This window comes from Pollicipes pollicipes, unplaced genomic scaffold, assembly GCF_011947565.3.
Source record: "Pollicipes pollicipes isolate AB1234 unplaced genomic scaffold, Ppol_2.1 Scaffold_3087;HRSCAF=3621_pilon_pilon_pilon, whole genome shotgun sequence".
Taxonomy (NCBI): domain Eukaryota; kingdom Metazoa; phylum Arthropoda; class Thecostraca; order Pollicipedomorpha; family Pollicipedidae; genus Pollicipes; species Pollicipes pollicipes.
This window is the reverse complement of record NW_023596225.1, coordinates 9460472-9478898: the sequence shown is the minus strand read 5'-3', so window position 1 is coordinate 9478898 and position 18427 is coordinate 9460472. Positions and strand designations below refer to the sequence as shown.

General features: G+C 58.9%; 1 protein-coding gene across 1 annotated transcript; it reads right to left on the bottom strand.

Annotated features, from left to right (window-relative positions):
• Positions 1-76: 76 nt before the first annotated feature.
• Positions 77-18213, bottom strand: LOC119089729 (uncharacterized). The gene is made up of 8 exons (XM_037212542.1): positions 18138-18213; positions 15036-15099; positions 5771-5928; positions 5105-5249; positions 3926-4159; positions 2780-2946; positions 1502-1772; positions 77-902 (listed from the first exon to the last, which is right to left on the bottom strand). The coding sequence occupies exons 1-8, from the start codon at positions 18192-18194 to the stop codon at positions 874-876; spliced, it is 1125 nt and encodes a 374-aa protein (XP_037068437.1). The 5' UTR covers positions 18195-18213; the 3' UTR covers positions 77-873.
• Positions 18214-18427: the final 214 nt, after the last annotated feature.

Here is an 18427-nt window from a genome sequence, read left to right as displayed (position 1 = left end):
GAACATCGAACGTGGGCGGTCAGGCTGCGCTGAGGAGTCTTGATCGAGTGCTGGCCTCTGAACGAGTAGAATATGCGACCGCGTTTGGGTTTTATTATGTTTTAGACCGTTTATTTACACACACTTCGGAAACACAGTCATGAAACTTGCAACAACCAACGGCAGATCGAGGCTCCGGGGATGCTTCGTCGCGTATTACTCCACCTACAGAATATTGTAACAATAAATAGGGTCGATGGCCTAGCGATGAGGACGGAAAGATGCGGCTGTTCTACGGAGCTTGTCTACAAAGGTTCTAGCGTTCTGGTCTACCGGTCTATTGGGTTGATTTGCTTCACATGGTATGGGTAAGACGTTGAGCACGTATCAATACGACGCATCGCTTCGACTCTCTCACCGTTGAGAGCACGTGTGCCGGCCTGCTGGGCGCGCCGCACCGTCCGCCGCACGGGCTCGACCCTGCGCTGGCGCCCGCCGCCACTCAGAACTACACTAACGCGGCCGGCTCAGGTCCCGGCCACGCGCAGACTGCCGCCGTCGCTGGGCACTGCACGGAAGACGCACACTCGCCGCACTCGCCGCACGCCGCGGACCGACGGTGCGGACTTCGCACGGCGCGCCGCGGACGCGCGAGTCCATGCGGGCGGCGGGCGGACTCCATCCGGAGGCGTGGCGTCCGCGACGACCCCCGCGTCATGGGCGGACGCGCGACCAGGGGGAGGGTTTCCGGGAGGGGAGGGGTTCGCCGCCGGAGGATGCGTCGACGGCGGAGTTGACCGACCGACAGCGAGCGTCCCGCTCCCGCTGCTCGGCTGTGGCGCTGAGCTGACCCGGGCCCGCAGCACCTCAGGCGAGTGGGCTACCCAGCCGGGATCAGTTGCAGACACCGTCCGGGCAGTTCACTGCACGGAGAGGAAAACAAGCATCAGTGTCGGCCCTCTGTCTGTCGTAGCACAGCGTGAGGGCGATCAAGACCAACCTTGACTTAATGGTGTCTGTTGGGCAGTAACCGAAATATAAAAGCAAACCATAGAGCAATGAACGCCTCTCTTCACCATGGCAATCGTCAGGCATGAGATAGCCAGCGAAATATCCTTGAGGAAAAGAATCAAAAGCCAAATGTGAGCAACTTAACACAATCGATCATGATCAGTCGTAGTTTAGCCTACTTGGCTACTGCACGAATTCAAGCGAGTGTTAGATGAGAGTTAATTCTTCGTTTTTGGTTGTCTCGAGACTATTTCAATTGCTGCATCGTCTCTGATAGACACTCGACCAACATTCAAGTTGACTCGCACTACCGTGCGTTTTGTACCCCCACCTACAAATAAACACCAGCATCCGTTATTGCCTCAGAAGCGTGTGCCAAGCTAACGTCCGTTACCCCCGTTCCTCTCGCGTTCCACCACTAACATACGCTTCTGCCATCTTCCAGCGTGCTCCCTCCCGGTCCCTGGCAGACCGCCCGCCCCGACACCTGGCGGCCGCCTCGCCAACTAACCGCAGTGTCCGAGCCGGTAGTCGTGACCCTCGGGGCACTTCTGGCAGCAGAGCATAGGCACTGCCTTGGTGCGCTTGCCCTGGCGACTGAGTACGGGCAGCACCAGCTCGATGTTGTCGTAGTCGATGAGGGTCATGAAGGCGTTGTCCTCGGTGACAGTGTTGAGCGCCTCGCCGACAATGTCGACGAAACCCTCCTGGTCGGTGATGTTGTAGACTGGCGTGTCAATGGTGAGCACCACGTCAACCAGCGGGCGGCCATCGTTGTCACGCTGCGGGGAGATGGCCGTTGTCAGTAATGGACAGGGGGAGATTTGGCTGGAGGTCTGAGGTGATAGAGGTCTAAAGGTCTGGGGTGGGGTGAGAGACGCATGATGAGAACCTAGTGTGCACCAGACGTTGACTTTGGTGACCTCCATAGACCGTTGAGTCGCAATGGGGAAGCATTGTGCTTTACTGATTGTCATTTTGACCCGTCGTGAACCGAGGAACGAATCGCCATTCACAGATACAACAGTCGCTTGAAAGGCCATACATGATTCAGCAGAGTTGCTGGACCACAACCACGAGCATTGTTCCATGGGCAAGTTATTGCTTGTCTCAGTAATCTGAGGTCAAAACTTGAGAAGGCGAGCCGGGCACGTGTATTAAAAACGAATGCATTTTTGGCACTGCTATTCTTCTATTCTTCATGTATTTCTCTTAATGCCAGAGGCGATGTTTGTGCGATTCGCTAAGTGGTTTGAGAAGCTATTTGCCGCCATCTAGTTTACACGTAAATTTGATTTGATTTCGCAGTAAAGCTAAACACTTTGTATGTGTGTGAGCCAAGCCGAATCAATCTGTATAGTTACAAACAGAGGAGGCATCAGACACATTCAGTGTTCAACCATGCGGTGCCAACTTATGCAGACGCTACAATACAGAAACAGTACGTATGGGGAGATCTTGTAAGTCACCATTCGACCCTTATAAGATCAACTGAAAGAACAAAGTCGCAAGTTCACGTGTAACATGGCGAATAACGGGACGAGGGGGTTTCGCTCGATACGGGCAAAAAACCCTAAGCTTCTAACTTTTCGTCACTATGAGTTCCTGTTCTGGATATAACCGACCTCCGATATACCAGAACAGCCGGGTTAAGCGAAAATGTGAAACCGTCATATGTGAGAATGCGTCACCCGTGAGAATATCTGTCGCTTCAAGGCCGTTTCCATGGTCACGAGAGCGTTGTGACCCCTCCCCCTCGTCCCCGTGCATGGAGAGCGAGTGGCCTTACCGATGCCTTCATGCTGAGGTCGGAGACGCCGCACTCCTCCGGATATGGACAGAAGATGTCGTTGTACTTGTAGACGAGGCCGTCGAACTGGTGTTTGAGTGACTCCACCGACTCGCGTTGGTACGTGATCTTATACTGCAGGTTGGCGGAAAACACGGGCACGATCTCTGCGGGTTGGACACGAGCTCGTTATGGCCGGTTGCCCACGTGTAACACCCGTGTAGCACCCGTGTAGCACTGCATGTCGGCGCTTCAGGCTCGCCATGAGCTCTGGCTCGTATTCACCTCCACCAGCAATGGTTGAAATGCTGCCACCTGAGAACTTTTGTAGCGAGATGGTACAAATACGCAGAAGTGACATGGCTACCAAAATACCTGGATTCTACTCCTGCCACGGAGCATGTGCATCACATGGCAAAACAACGCTACCATGCTCATAAAATGTGCTTTTGGAACGTAATCGTGAAAGCCATCAAAGCTCGTCACTAAACGGTAGCCCCTGCAGTTCACTGAGCTAAAACGTGCAGCCCTGTAGCTCTGTTGGTAGCGAGTTCAGCTGTGTTAGGTGTGTAACAGACATGTGGGATAAAAACCGAACGGCGCTCGTAACGCTGGTCTTTGACGGCAATTATCAAAGGACGAGAGCCCAGGATGAGACATAGTTTGCCGTGTCGCGGCAGTGCTGGGCATGTATCGACCAATGTTACTTGAACTAGAATTGCTGTGATGGAGAGCTGGGATCGAGGTTTTCGAAGCAATACTAGTATGGGTTCTGATACCAAGTGCATACCAAAAATATTCGGAAAGATTTCCTTGTAAAGATCATGCCATATCAGACATGCCAGTCCCCGATGATGATATGGAACGTGATACACACACACACACACACACACACACACACACACAACACACTATATATATATATATATATATATATATATATATATATATATATATATATATATATATATATATATACCGTGCAGCACAAACCGTAACTGTCAAGTTCCGTGGAGCCGCAAAGACCAGTCCCACCCAGCCCGCCTTTAAACGCCACCGCGAGTGCCACAGCAACCCGCCGAGCCCCACTGCAGAAGCCCCTCGAGCGGCCTCGGCGGCGGCGGGGGGGGGGGGGGGGGTACTCACGGTAGCACTGGGGCGCGCTGCCGCTCGGACTCCACTCGCCACCAGCGCCGCACGAGTACTTCTTGGCCGGTGACTCATAAAAGCCGTAGCCCTCCTCGCAGCGCGCCTGGCACATGGAGCCCTTGCTCCAGAGGATGTCGTTGTTGCAGTCGCCGTTGGCGTTGACCTCGGAGACACCCCGGCACAGCGTGGTCGTGTGCAGCGGCGCCACAAAGTTGGGACACGTCTCCACATCTGGGGACGGGTGGGGTGTTGTTGGTGGCTTGTTCGCCTGAGCTTTTGATGAGGAGATGGTTAAAGGAGCAAGCGCTGCATTGGGTCATACGGCAGATGCATGGGTTCTCCAGCCTTCACCGCGCACCTGGTGCACAAAGTATGCACCGTCGTTTGGGGACACTGTGCTAACGGTCCTTGTACAGGTGATTTAATCTTGTCGGACCTTTGGTAATGGTCCAACTTTTCCTGTAAGGCCTTTTAGGTATGGATTTATGCAGGGGCTCTTTCAGCGCCCCACTTGCATCACGGAAAATAGCCAATGGTGTCGATCGGAACAGGATGTAAGCTAATCCGCGAAGTCTACAATGCACCAACCATGTAATTAAAAATCGATTGAAAACAGACCATGCAAAATATTTCAAGGTGACAGCAGCCGATGAAACAGTTATCTGCCGCTGTTGCCTAACATTATTTTCACAGAATCTTGTTGATGCTTGGATAACCTGGTACTCAGATGGTGATATTACAAACAACTGACAAGAGGCCAACAACCCCGGCGCTGTACTGATCATGAACTTCACTCTTCAGAAAAAAGAAGCTCTTTGTCCCGCCTTGGCCTTGACGGCAGCACAAACAAAAACGGCTTGCGATGCAGGGAGAGCCAGTGTCACCCACGTGAACAATAAGTCAAGGCAACGTATTCCGCCTGCGTGCTAAGCCTTGCGTGAAAAACGCGGCCGTCCCTGATGGCTTTCCCGGGCATGGAGGGCGGGCTTCAGAGCTCGCTGCGGACCCGAGGAGGTGGGTCCACACGGAGGCGGAAAGGAGGGAATTGGGCCGCGAACTCCCTGCGGACTGGAGAAGCTGGGATGACGGCCTCTGCTGCGGCCGGGGGGGGGGGACCAGTTTGTCAGCTCTGCCGGCTGGAGGGGAGGGGAGGACAGATCGTGAGCTCCCGCTTACCGACGGCCTGGTTGACGGTGGCGGCCGGACCCAGCTGCGAGTTCTCGAGCACAGCGGCCACCGAGAACGTGTAGTCGACGCCCGGTCTGATGCAGTAGTCGCACACGGCTGGGTTCATGTCGTACGAACACTGCTGCTCGTCACACTGTGGAGCGGGCGGCGCGGGGTGAGACGGCGACCCGCCGACACGCGCCAGGGGTGAGGCTCTGCGCGGCGCAGGCGCACCGGCGGCAGAGGTGAGCACAGGTGACGCCGGTGAGGATGGACTTGCGTCTGAGTTGGACCGAGGTGCCGCGAGCACGAGCGAGCCCACGGCAGAGGTCACCACACGTACGGTTTTTGTCGGGCCAGCGTCAGCATCAGAGGTCAGAACACCCACGGCAGAGGTCACCACACATACCGCTTTTGTCGGGCCAGCGTCAGTGTCAGAGGTCAGAACACCCACGGCAGAGGTCACCACACATACCGCTTTTGTCGAGCCAGCGTCAGCATCAGAGGTCAGAACAGATGCGAACAACAAGGCGGGCTCCACTTCAGAAGCTGCACGCCGGCTCAACGCAGACACCCCGAAAACATGCAGCGCGTGAAAAGTCGCCAATCAAAGCAGCCGGCCGATGACGCAGCCGACGTCAGACGAGGCACCGGAGGACCAGCACCCTACCTCACCTTGATCTCGGTGTCGTAGCTGGTGCTGCCGCCCAGCACGACCATGATGTAGGAGTTAAGGTCACCCTCGCAGGCCGGCCGGTCCCACGTGATGCGCACCCACGACACCAGCTCCGACACGCGCAGGTTCTGCGGCTTGCTCGCCTCCGCGTTGCCCGCTGCCGGAAGGAGGCGCGGTTTGGGTCGGGTCGAGGCGGGTCGGCGGTTGACGTGGTCGGCCTATACGCTGACAGTGTGGTGATGCCAGTGAGGACTTTGAGTTGGGGACCCAGGTCTGATTTTTGCGCCTAGCATAAATGTTAAGCTGAGCCCATTGTGGTAGCCTCTGCTTGGATCTTCGAACACTTAGCATGAACGTTCTCAAAAAACAGCTGGCGTGGCGGCATAATCAACGATGCCTGTGCCGACGAAGTCGGTTTCGACACTTCCGTCAAAGCCTACATAACGAATCTGCGGTAACCATACATACACTTCAAATCAGATAGGTACAAAGCTGCTTGAGGCGGACCATAATAGGCGAAAAGGGAACACACTCGGGTGGGCCTGTGAATAGTATGGCCTAGTAGTTCGTTTAGGTAAGTGGCCGTCTCCCGGAAGCAAAGACACGATTTGTTGAAAGCATATGAAATAAAATGAGAATGAAATGACCCACTCAGCCACAGACCACAGACATAAGCAGCCGTCCAGACACATTCCTCAATGATTTAGGGTATGGCGAGTCCGTTGCAATGTCTATTAGTGGCAAACCAACCCACGACTTCTGGTCATTCTCAGAGCTCGTGCAGTGAAATCCACAGATGTCATTGTCCCCCACCGTTGGCAGCCACGCCCACGTCGACATCGGCTGTCACCTCACGAGCCGAGACCCTGCCCTTCTCGGCGCTCCGTTGCTGCAGCGCCACGGCCGCCAAACGCGGGGTCGCGCGCAGCCGGCTGGACGGCGCACGTCGGGCCGAACCCGGCGCGCGGCCGGCTGGACGGCGCACGTCGGGCCGAACCTGGCGCGCGGCCGGCTGGACAGCGCGTGTCGGGCCGAACCCGGCGCGCCGGCGGCATACCGCGGCGCCGCTTACGAGTGAGCCGCCCGCTTAATGCGGCGCTAATTGTCGCCAGTGAAAGCGTCGGTCACGTGAGCGCGGACACCACTTCTCAGGGGCCAGCGGCCGGCTGGCGGCGGGGCGGCCCCCTCCGCCTCCGGACGCGGCTCCAGCAGCGCCGCACGCTCGGCGTAGGCGTCGGCGGAAGCTGTGAGGCTGCTGGAGAAGCCTCGGGGGAATCGGCCCTGCCACCACAGCCCTGAACGCTGCGGTCCCCGGCACGAGCTGGCTGATCGGTCGGCGTTACGCCATCGAAAAGCCTGAAACCATGCCCGCGGCTGACAGCGGGCAGTCCATGGACGCTGAGCGTGGACCGCGCTCCCAGCAGCATGCCACTTTGGAATGGGAATATGCTCCGTCAGCGAAGAAGAGTGAAAATGTGAAAGCGTCTACTCCAGCTAACATCCAGAGCATTTAATTCCTGTTTTCATGTGTTGATCACACACATTTCACACAAACTGCCTCGCATCTAGAAACGCTATATAAATCAGTTATGATATATAAATCAAACGTGCATCCACTTTCCATCTGAGTCAGAGGTTTTTGATCAGATGATACTACAGCCTGGTGAGGCACGGGTAAGACTTGATATCGTGCAGCCAGGACGGAGCCGGACTGACATGGCGTTTGTTTCTTGTGTCGCCACAGCGTCAACACTGTCGCATGACCGCCGACTTTCCTCAGCCCAAGCGCCGGATTCATGAGCGGTCATGGCTTAAAAAACGAGACATGCTGTTGCCCACCTAAATCGTGAACACACGCTAAAGAGAACGGATCAGCAGCGCTCGTCAGTGACTAAGGTTGCTACCCCGTCAGGAAACACAAACGCTGCCGTTCGGGCCATCACCGTAGCGAAACTCCGAAAGTCGACTTTGGGCGCGGCGGTCCCGTTTTCTCTCCGAAAGAGCGTGATTTCTCCTGCAAAGTGGCCACATATTGGAAGGGACGCGGGCGGCGGCCGAGCGGGCGGCCGGAGGCTGTCGGTCGGACCACGCCCTCATCGGGCCGGCGCGGTAGGCCGGGCCTCTGCGGCCGGTGAGCCGGGCAGACCGGGCCAGTCAGGACCGGTGGCCTGGGGTCAGCCAGGACAGCCGACCGAGGACCCTTCTACTTCGCGGACGACAGGGACTGCCGGCCGGGGATCGTCGAGGTCCGGCTGCCCGGGACCTTTGGGACCGGCGGTCGTGTATCATAGGAGCCTCCGGGCGCGGACCACCGGCTGGGGAACATCAGGGCGTCTGGCCGGGGACCGGTCTTTGGAGACTACCAGCATCACAGGCCGGGTACCATCACAGCCCACGGGTCGCAGTCCTAGAGTCAGCGAGGACTACACTCGGCACCATCGGCCAGCGCCACCGGTCTGGACCGGACCGCAGGACCACCGGACCACCCAGTCATGACTGACGAGACTCCGAGGACCGCCGCTCAGGACCATCAGCTTGGATCGCCGACCAGGACCGGACGGGTCCAGGACCGCCGCCTCCGAGCCGGACCGGACCAGGATCGGTGGCGGCCTGGCCAGCGGGCATCCGGTGGTAGCCCAGATTCTCCCACTTTCTCCACGCCGGTGCCACGCGCTGGCCTCGTGTCGTAACGGCTATCGATAGCCTCACGCGGAAAACCTTGAAATTGGAGCGGCCGGGCGCGGTTTTCCTGCAGGCGGGCGCGGTCCATCGGGAGTGGCCCATGAGCGCTCGACAGACAGCTGGACCACCGGTCGTCAGGAACGGCTCCTCCCCATGGCTCCCACTAATGGCGCCTTCCCTCGGAGCATGGTGCCGAGCACGAAAAGCTCCCCTCCAAGGACACGGTAGCTGCTTGTCGTGATGCCCTTTTTGCCGGCACCCCTCTTGCGGGGCCCGATCCGTGGACAGGTTGCCGCCTGGCGCCGGTCGCCCGCAGCCGACCGCTGACCGGCGCCAGGCCCCGCACCAGCTCCCCGGACCACGGCATGACCTGTCCTGGCGCGTGAACATGTCGTCCGCCCTCTGGCCCGCCGCCAGCCGGCTTTCTCCGCCACGGCTCCGATCAGCGACCTCTCCGCAGCCGGCAGCCGGGTGCGGCCGCGCGCCGACGCCGGTGGTCTATGGCCTCGCGCACGCCTGCCGTTCTGAATCGCTCGTGCGCGCCCGTCCCCGCTGCCGGCACGCAGAGCGTTGCAGAGACGGCGCGACGCGGCCGCGCCATCCTGGGGCTAAACCACCGGGCCCCGGAGGACGTGGGGAGCATGGCGCCGACGAATCACGCCCAGTCGTGTTCCGCCAAATGGGTATGCCTCCGGCTGCGTTTTTTTAGTCGGGGCGCGCGCTTTTCCAGTCGGGTTAGGCGCGCAAACAGGGTTGACGAGCTGAGGCCGGTTTTCTGGCCTCCTCAGCGGCTACCGTATGGCTTAGTCGGCCAATTGCCGGCGTTGCGGGCAGGGGTGCTTAGACGCCACCGGTCTGTGCGGTTTTCGTGCGGAGAGGCTCCGATGCAGCCGTGATATATCATGACGTGGCCGGACTTGATCGATGGTGAGGTGGGCGTCCCCCCCCCCCCCCCCCCCACTAACGGTGTCCGCTTAGGAAAGAAGGGGACCCAAGCGCGGGCCAGGGTTGGGCAATCTATCGGACGATTCCGGCATCGTGGTAGGCACGCGAGGGCACGTGCTTCCGCTGATGAAGTACCCGCAGGTACGGAATTTTGTCGTCCACCTGCGACTTCATTTTTAAAATTAACTTAAGGCCGAGTTCTAATGACGATTTACAATATTTTCACGAGGTGGGTTGTATAACTGACTGATCAGGGCTAATGTCGTGCTGATGTTCGTTTTTGTATTTTTGTTTGCTTATTCATGATCAAAATGTATTTATGCAGCATTGTTCTTTGTGCATGCCTGGCCAGTCCATTGTTTCAGCGGCGGTCGCTCGTGTTCGAAGAAGCAAAAACAAAAGGTGAGCGCCTTTTTCAATGCATGCCATACATATCTGTATCTGCACACCTTTCATGCATCGCTCGTGACCTCTGGGGACACTCAGACACTCAACAAAACGGGAAGACGGCTGGCATCATGACAAGCTAGATCTACACATCCCATCACACTACAACTGGCACGGTGCCAGCGCCTCGAGCGGCTCGTTTGTCCGCCGATAAGCACGCACCGGGTCGCGGCAAGCTCCAGGGAATCAGGCATGTATGTAGACAGGCTTCTGTGTGCACACAGCACACCTAGATGTGTGCCTACTGCACTGATGCCCGTTGGGCACTCGGGCAGATGCTATGCACTGCTGGTGTGGCGCTCAACACAGATGCCTTTTCGCGCGCCGATGGTTAGATCCCACCCCCCGCCACTTCGGAAAGCCTCCAGGAAAAGCCATGGTTTGGTGACTTTTGACTGAAATTCGTCGCGAAGGCAGACATTTTCTGCAAGAAGTTACCGACCCAAAGTAGATGCGCTTGCATCGGGCCATGCAGGCGGCATGCGCATGACTACCGTCCACGCTAGGCCACCGGCACCGCGCCCGGCTTATCCGCACGATTGACACCCGGACTTAAGCCTGGCGAGCGCGGCTCTCTCTGGAGGCAGCCGTCACCGGTTCCGGGACACTCCTTGGCGCAGCGTGCGGTCAGTGCCTAATGAGCATGCTGCGCGGCATACCACGCTGAGACACGGGGGGGGGGGGGGGGGCACAGATTTCACAACGCACGGTGCGAGATGTGCTTCAGGACTAAGTGGCTCTCATGGCCATGTGCTCATTTGGTTAGCGCTGTCGGCCCTTGCGCAAGGACCGCCGCGTGCCTTCCAATTATGCACCGACAAAAAAGCGGACCGCTTTGCTTGCTCGCTTGCAGGCAATGTTGCCTTAGCTAAACGAACCTCTACGGGAAAATGACAACAGCGGGTCGTTCTTTCTGAGATTGCAGGATTAAGTCTTGCTGGATTCACGATATTTGTTGGACAAATTTTGGGCCGCATGAACCAATACAATGTGTGCACCAGCCAGCCATAGCTTTTCAAGGCCCGAGAGTTTGGTGGTGCCGAGGGCGTTAATGCTAAACGTCATAGCATGCAGTCTGCATCATTTGACGCTTGAGTGGCACTTGCCTATCCAGGCCCGGGTCTTGGCGCGCCTCTTCGGCCAGACAGAGCTGCTGACCACAGATGTCAGGATCGCGGGGGGGGGGGGGAGGGACCAGGCCACAGACATCGCCACTGCAACGCTAAAATGCCACTGGATTCGCACGCATCTTACTGATTGATTGCAACCTTCAGGGTACAAGCCTCAAGTTGTTCCGTTGCTGTATCCGAAGGCAGGCGTTTCTTTTGATCGACGACGATGCGCCTTAAGCAGTTAGGGCCGATTTTTAAGCCCAGTGCCCATGGCATACCCAAGCGTCTCATCTCGTGAATGGAAGACGGCCCTCACACAAATCACGTGCAGATCTCCCTCAGGTCTTTTCCGACCGACGATCCTGCTTCGCTCGGTCACCAGCGACGCGCTGCAAGAAATGCTTTGTGCAACAGCTGACGGGCGGCACTGGTTCGTGTGCACGTGCCATGCTGCTGGAGCCCTGCACGCTTGACGAAGCTCAGACAGCATGTGGCCTTCTCCGAGATAAGCACGCTTTTCTTGGCGAACCGGTCGACCTCCAGATAATGAGTTTGTGAGATGGCACTCTGAGGTCGCTTCCGCGTTCGAGCACTTGTGACCCTGGCGCTACAAGGGGTGCGGTGCCACGTTGGGACCCTGTGGTGCGGTGCCACGCTGTGTGGTGCTACACGTGTGACCCTGGCGCTACAAGGGGTGCGGTGCCACGCTGAGACCCTGTGGTGCGGTGCCACGCTGTGCGGTGCTACACGTGTGACCCTGGTGCTACAGCGGGTGCGGTGCCACGCTGTGGATGGCCAGAGAGAGAGAGAGCGCTCGTGTGCATGCGGCGCTGCGTGCCAGCTCACACTCAGACACACGGAGCCGCAGCCGCGTGAGCAGGGTCAGATGGCGCCTCACACCGCTCAATCTCAGGCAGCTGACGTGAAAAGCGTCACCTTCGAGTGAAGATGGCCGGCACACTCTTGAAAACGTGTGAGGAGTGATGACAGAGGTGTTTAGTTTTCCAAGGAAGTGTTTTATCCTGCGTGTTTATACTAAATCAAACCTGACCGTTGGCAAGAATTGCATGTCGTGGTCGGACCAGACGGGTGCGACATAGTCAACGATAAAATAGTTTTCGTAAATCGAGCGTGGGATCGTCACTTCAGCCGGCTTCTCTTGCTCACGTGCTCCCACACGCACACACCCACACCCACACCCACCCACACACCCACACCCACACACCCACACACCCACACCCACCCACCCACACCCACACCCACACCCACACCCACACCCACACCCACACACCCACACACCCACACCCACACCCACCCACACACCCACACCCACACACCCACACACCCACACCCACCCACCCACACCCACACCCACACCCACACCCACACACCCACACACCCACACCCACCCACCCACACACACACACACACACACACACACACACACACACACATTGCAACAGGCTTGATTTTGCATTCAAACGATTAGCTTGCTGCAATGTTGCAGGAGAAGCTATGACTATCCGGTACAGGGTACATGCACGCAAACATTTATCGACGCAACGGTGCGATTCTTATCATTCATTCCGCAATCCGCTGTTGAAAGCCGCGCAGATCTACGCCGTTTGATTGCAAATCGCACAACCACCCAACCATTGGTCGCCTCAGTCGGGGCTCAGGAGGTGCACTCGGCAGCTTTCAACTAAATGAGACAAGATTATATCAGCCTAACCTCAGACTAGCCTGCATGTAGAAAATGACAGGAAAAACGCACCCAATAAAGCTCTGTTGTTGACCGCTGGGTAGTTACTGCTAGGTGGACGCGTGCTTAACCAGGCTTTAAGAATATGGCAATGTCCAAGTACTTTCCTCCTATGTCAGTAGCCTTCCACGGCTGACAGACAGGCAGGCAACGGTACCTGTCTGGTCTGCTTTCCACTCGGCGACTTCCCATGCTCAAGTCCCCCGACCTCCACCCCCCACCATCTCCCCGCACTCGCCTTCTCCCGGGATACCTGACCATGGACACAGGACCGCCAAAGCGTCTGACGCAGATATACTCGACGTGAGTCTCACGCACACTGCTTCACTAAAAGGCATGCTGAGCTTCGAAACGACCTCGGGATTGGCGCTGTTCCTGCGGCAGCGCTGCTCCCCCGGCCGAGCGGGGCGCGCTGATCGCCGGCTGGCGGGCCCGGCGGCGCCTCGCGGTGCAGCCGAAAGGTCGGCGGGTGAGCGGGGAGAGCATGGGCCGCCCCCACGGCCGCACGGCGCCCTCCCAGCGGGGCCCGCCGCTCCCGCGCGCCGTGACGCAAACCGCTGCCCTCTGACCCTTGCACAAGCCCCCCGGCAGTGGCGGCCGGTTCGTGAGTTTGCGCCGCTCCCAGCGCGTCCGCCCCGACCATCAGCATGGGCGGTTGTCGGGGTCGGAGTGGATGCGGCGGCGGTGCGTCCACCCTGTTTACCCAACTGGGAGAGGCCGGAGGCTTTTTATCCGCCCGATGGGAAGCACCCGCCCCTCGGCTCTCAACGGCGCTTTCAATGGGTTTCCAGTAGGCCAGGAAACGACGGAGAAACCGACTCCCTTTTTTAACGAGGTAGCTGCGATCAATATCTGGGAGCGAAACCCCGTCTCTGTATATCCCGTCTAATGTCACTCAGATTGCTGGACATAACTGTGTAATAGGAGGCCTGAAACGACGAATATGGGATATAATCTGGCGCACGAAAGCGTGTACGAACCACAAAGCATCTGTACGTGGAACATCTGCCACTCACGCACTACGGTAGTTGTACGGAACCAATGCTACATAGAACATCTGCAGACCGACAGCGCGGTTTCGCCAACCTCGCGATAGGCGTCCGGCCGCGATCGTGGCGTGGCGATAAGCCACACACCTCGACCCGACAGCGGAGAGGCGGCGGCGGCGCGGCCCGCGCCCTCCGGCTGGGGCGGCCCCTCGCGGACGGCTGCACCCCATCGCGAGAAGGAAGCGCGTCGACCGCGCGCGGCGCCGAGATCTCATCCTCAAGGCGAACGGGGCCGGGTCCGGCAGCGGCGCCCAGCCTTGGTGCTGCACCACCGGCCGCGCAGCCGGGCGCGATCCGCCCGGTGGCGGCGCCACGCCCGCGCCCCTCCCTCTGCGGGTGGGCCCGCCCGAGCGCGGCCGCCCCCGCCGCCGCCCATGCGCACCTGCGCCGCCGCGGCGCCCCGGCCCGGCCTGCGGCGGACCCTGACCGGCCGCCGCTCACTGACCGCCGCGGCAGCCTCCGAGGGGCTGGCTTCCGCCGTGACGGCCGCCTGTCGACGCAGCGGCCTCTGATATGGACACGGCGGCGCGCGCTGGTGGCTGGAGCCGCCGTCACAGGACCGGTCGGCGGCTTTCTAGCACGCCGCGCCAGAAACGGCGCGGCGGCCCGGCTCGCGCGAGCGGCGCGTGCCTGAGATGGAACCAGTAGCGGATCGAGATGGAGGCCGGTCATCCCCCAAGATGGCTAAGTTTCAGACAAAAGAAATTCAATCCGACAAGTGCTTAAAGTCAGCACCCTATTTTTTATTTTAAGCCCATCCAAGGCAGTGTTCTAGATCCGCCCTTGAATGGGAGCCGGCCAGCCTGCATGTCCCGCGCTGGGAGCACGTCGACGCGTGCAATCTCCGGCCGACGGGTTACCGCGCAGCCACTACTTGAAGTCCCCGTCTGACGATTTACCGCACAGCCACTACTTGAAGTCCCCGTCTGACGGTTTACCGCGCGGCCGTTCGGACGGCGTCGGCGACCTGGAGCTGCTCCCAGTGAGTATTAGCTAGCGTGTAGAAAGTGCGTGTCGAGTAACAGCCGGCATATGCCCGGAGTCGGCTTTCTTCACATGTTTAGGCGTAGCCAAGAGTGAAACGACGGTGAATCAGCCGACTTGTGCGCGAGGCAGATCGCACGGCGACACGCTGCCCGCTGTTTCGCCCGGAGGCGGTCATGTTCAGGGAGGCAGTTACAGGGTCATCACACGGACTTGGTGGCGCGAATCACACGCTTACAGCGCAGGTGATCCCCCCATGGGATGGGTTGCCGAGTGCACTCACCGTCGCCGCAGACGGGTCCTCCTCCTGACAGCGAGTTGCCCAGACTCGGCTTCACCCGGCGTCCCTGCAACGGTGCAGACCAACAGTACACGACAAAGGGGCACGGTCGGCAGAATGCACTGGTCATCACATGCTCGAGATGGGGAGGCTCGTGGTGGGTCTGTGGGCCAGTGTGGTCTGCTCTCCTGGTGGTGGGTATATGGGTCAGTGTGGTGCGCTCCGCCCGTGACGGGTCTGTGGGTCTGTATGGGCCGCTCAGCCCGTGACGGGTCTGTGGGTCTGTATGTGCCTCTCCGCCCGTGACGGGTCTGTGGGTCTGTATGGGCCGCTCCGCCCGTGACGGGTCTGTGGGTCCGTATGGGCCGCTCAGCCCGTGACGGGTCTGTGGGTCGGTGTGACCTGGTCTCCTCGCAGTGGGTCTGTGGGTCAGTGAGGCCTGCTCTGCTCGTGGGTCTGTGGGTCAGTGTAGTCTGCTCTCCTGATAGTGGGTCTGTGGGTCATCGCTACCTGGTCTGCTCGTCCCGGGCCAGGCGGCGGCCGCTGGCCACCGCAGCGCCGGGCACGGACGCGCTCCAAGCACAATCTACATCGCATGCTCATCTGACGCCTCCGAAGCCATCAGTGAAGCCCGATCCTCATCACCCAGCTGCCGGTATGCAGAGCACGCGAATGGCGGCATGCAGTGGGAGCTGTGCAGGGGGCGGCGTGCGGCCGCGCCACATTCCGGGCAGACACGAGGCCCGGCACGGGGCTGGCGGAAGACGGTGACGCGCCAGTGGGTCACGGACTGCGGCCGCGTCAGTTCGGCCACCAATCGCTCACGGCCGGCCCGACGGCCGCAGCCGCCCGACGCGTCGCTGCGGCGGCGGCATACACCGCGGGCGCGGGCGTCGCCGACCGCCGCGGCCGCTGCCGGCGGGCTCAGCGCCGCCGCCGACGCCCGTCGCTCGGCGTCGGCGGGAGGCCGTCGGGCGGCGGAGGCTGACCCCACACGAGCGGGGCCTGCTCCCGGGCGTGCGCCGATCATTTCGGGAGGTGCGGCGACGCGGCGGAGAAACCGGCGGCGCCACTGCATACGGGATGAGCGGTAAGTGGGGCGCCGGCGCTCGTGCGCTCTGAACAGGTTCCTGGCGCGCGGCCGGGTCACTGACCGTGGCCCACATCCTGCCAGGTCAGTGGTGGTCGCGCGCGACCTGTCCCGGCCGGCCGCCCGGGCCGCGAAAGATCGGCTGACCTGATGTCATCGTGCTCTGGCTCGCGATCATCGGGAAGCGACCGCCTGACTGCTGGTCCTGGGTCGCCTCCCCGGCCTCGTCAGTCAGACCCATAAGATCAGGATCCAGACACTATGTGCGCGGTGTTCCGGTTTCGTCATGAACCTTGTCAGGGTGGTGTGTCCTGTAAGCCTACTGCATCTCATCAGGGCTTTCCGCTAAGTTGCAAAATACGTCAAGGTTGACTACGCTGACTTCATCTCATACGGTGACGGGATAACTTCTGACCCCTATATCAGACGATGACGCAGAGCCAGCGGTTTTTTACCAGTCCTTCAGTGTTGTGAGCCACCGACACCCAACTGGTGCTACTCTCGTTGGTGAAGCCAGTTCTCAGAGCGTTAAGAGACCGTGAATGTGCATTGACACTGTTCTGGTGTCCAAGCCATCAGCTTCTGGCACCGTTCTGGCGGTTTGTTCCTGATCGTTGCGTTCATTCGACTTGTGCATGCGAGGCTCGGTCGTGACATTACAAATTCTTTCCCGGTCTTGTGGGAACCGCCGACCGCGACCGTTTATGGAGCGCGTCGACTCGGGGCTGCACGTCTTGTTTGGTCTGGTTTGCAACAGGGTTAAGTGAAAAGAATAACAAGTTCGTTGTGTTTGTGCAAGTTTGACCAAAAATACACGTAATTAGATCACCAAGACGATTTCAGCCAAGCGCTCCACGACAGTACAAAAAAGTTAACAGCCTCCATGCCACAAGGAAGTGGTACTGCTCCAAAGGTGTCGATGCGTTTCATGTCAGCTCAAAACGATGCTTATAGTCAAGTATCATGATATTTGTCTCTAAACGCTTAACGTACAAACATGAGTTCAACTTATCAGAAAAGAGGACGGAGAAAAACAAATATAACCATATAATCTCGTTGAAAGAAGTAATTGGTCTTTTCTGATCAAATCTGCGTAGAATAGTTAGAAGAAGAGAAAAAAATATAACCATATAATCTCGTTGAAAGAAGCAATTGCTCTTTTCTGATCAAATCTGCGAAGAATAGTTTGCAACATGAGCGTCGTGTTTGCACTTTATCTACATAGTAATGTATTGATAGCATAACAAATATTGCCAGTTTATTTTGCACGCCTGCGCGCACCACGCAGTGCTAATCATCGCGCCCAGCTTGTACGCCGGGTTTTTGTACCGAGCCGTCATGTCTTGTCAGACTCGGGCCGGTACGTGGCGGCGAGGTTCTTATGCACGATGGACTGATATTAAGGCCCGCAAGTGATGGCCTGAAACGTATCAATGCATGGCTCATATATTCAGGAGGCTAAGCGTTCGGGTCTGCACCTAGGTTCTAGGGGGTCGGCTGACTTGTGGCTATGAGCCCACTAGGTAGGCGACTGATATCAGTGCTTGTTATTAGTGTCCATGTCAAAGACGCAGAAACAGGAAGTCAACAATATGCAACGCAAGTTATCATAGACAACAAGTTTCTAACCAACGACAATTTTGTGGTCACCTTGGCATTCCTAACGCCTGCTCAGACCTCTGCGGCCGGAACAGACCGGAGAGCACATGCGCGTCCGGTTTTCAGCCTTGCCATGATTCCCACGTGCTTGCGGAATCCGCCTAATCCACCGGGCGCCGCTACTGGAGCTCACGTGGGCATGGACGCTTGTTACCAATGCAGCGAACGCAGGGAGCCGGCGCGAGCGAGCGGGGCGTCTCACGAGAAGTACGGTTGTTGGGAGCACCAGTGGTCGGGGACCAAGAGCCGTGCGTAGAGTGCAGAACCGTGTGTTAGGTGGGGTGGCGGAGGGGCGTGCAGTCTGTACAGAGCCGTGCGGGGTGCAGTGTCAGGCGCAGCGGAGCCGGGGCGCTCACCTGCTGCGGGACGGCGGCGGCCAGCGCCAGACAGGCCAGGAGCACGAGCAGCCTCATGTTGAGCGGATCACGTCTGGAGGGAGACTGGGGCGGGCGACGCGGGCCGCGCGCGGCTCTCACTGACCCAGAACCGGCCCAGCGGCCCAGGGGCGGCCGCCGTCGCCGCCGCCGCCGCCGCCACCGCACGCCACCCGCGGGCGCGGTCCGCGCCTGTGACGTCACATGCAACCGGCGGCGACACACTAGGGCTGGCCTGGGGACGGGGCAGGGAGGGCCTGGGGACGGACTGG

Bases quoted from the DNA above. Each gene is read 5' to 3' on its own strand.
- LOC119089729 (XM_037212542.1), bottom strand. From the start codon at position 18,194: ATGAGGCTGCTCGTGCTCCTGGCCTGTCTGGCGCTGGCCGCCGCCGTC. The intron at 2,947-3,925 runs GTGAGTACCCCC...TCCAACCCGCAG, and splicing joins CAGCGCGCCCCAGTGCTACC to AGATCGTGCCCGTGTTTTCC. The intron at 903-1,501 runs GTTAGTTGGCGA...CTCTCCGTGCAG, and splicing joins CTACCGGCTCGGACACTGCG to TGAACTGCCCGGACGGTGTC.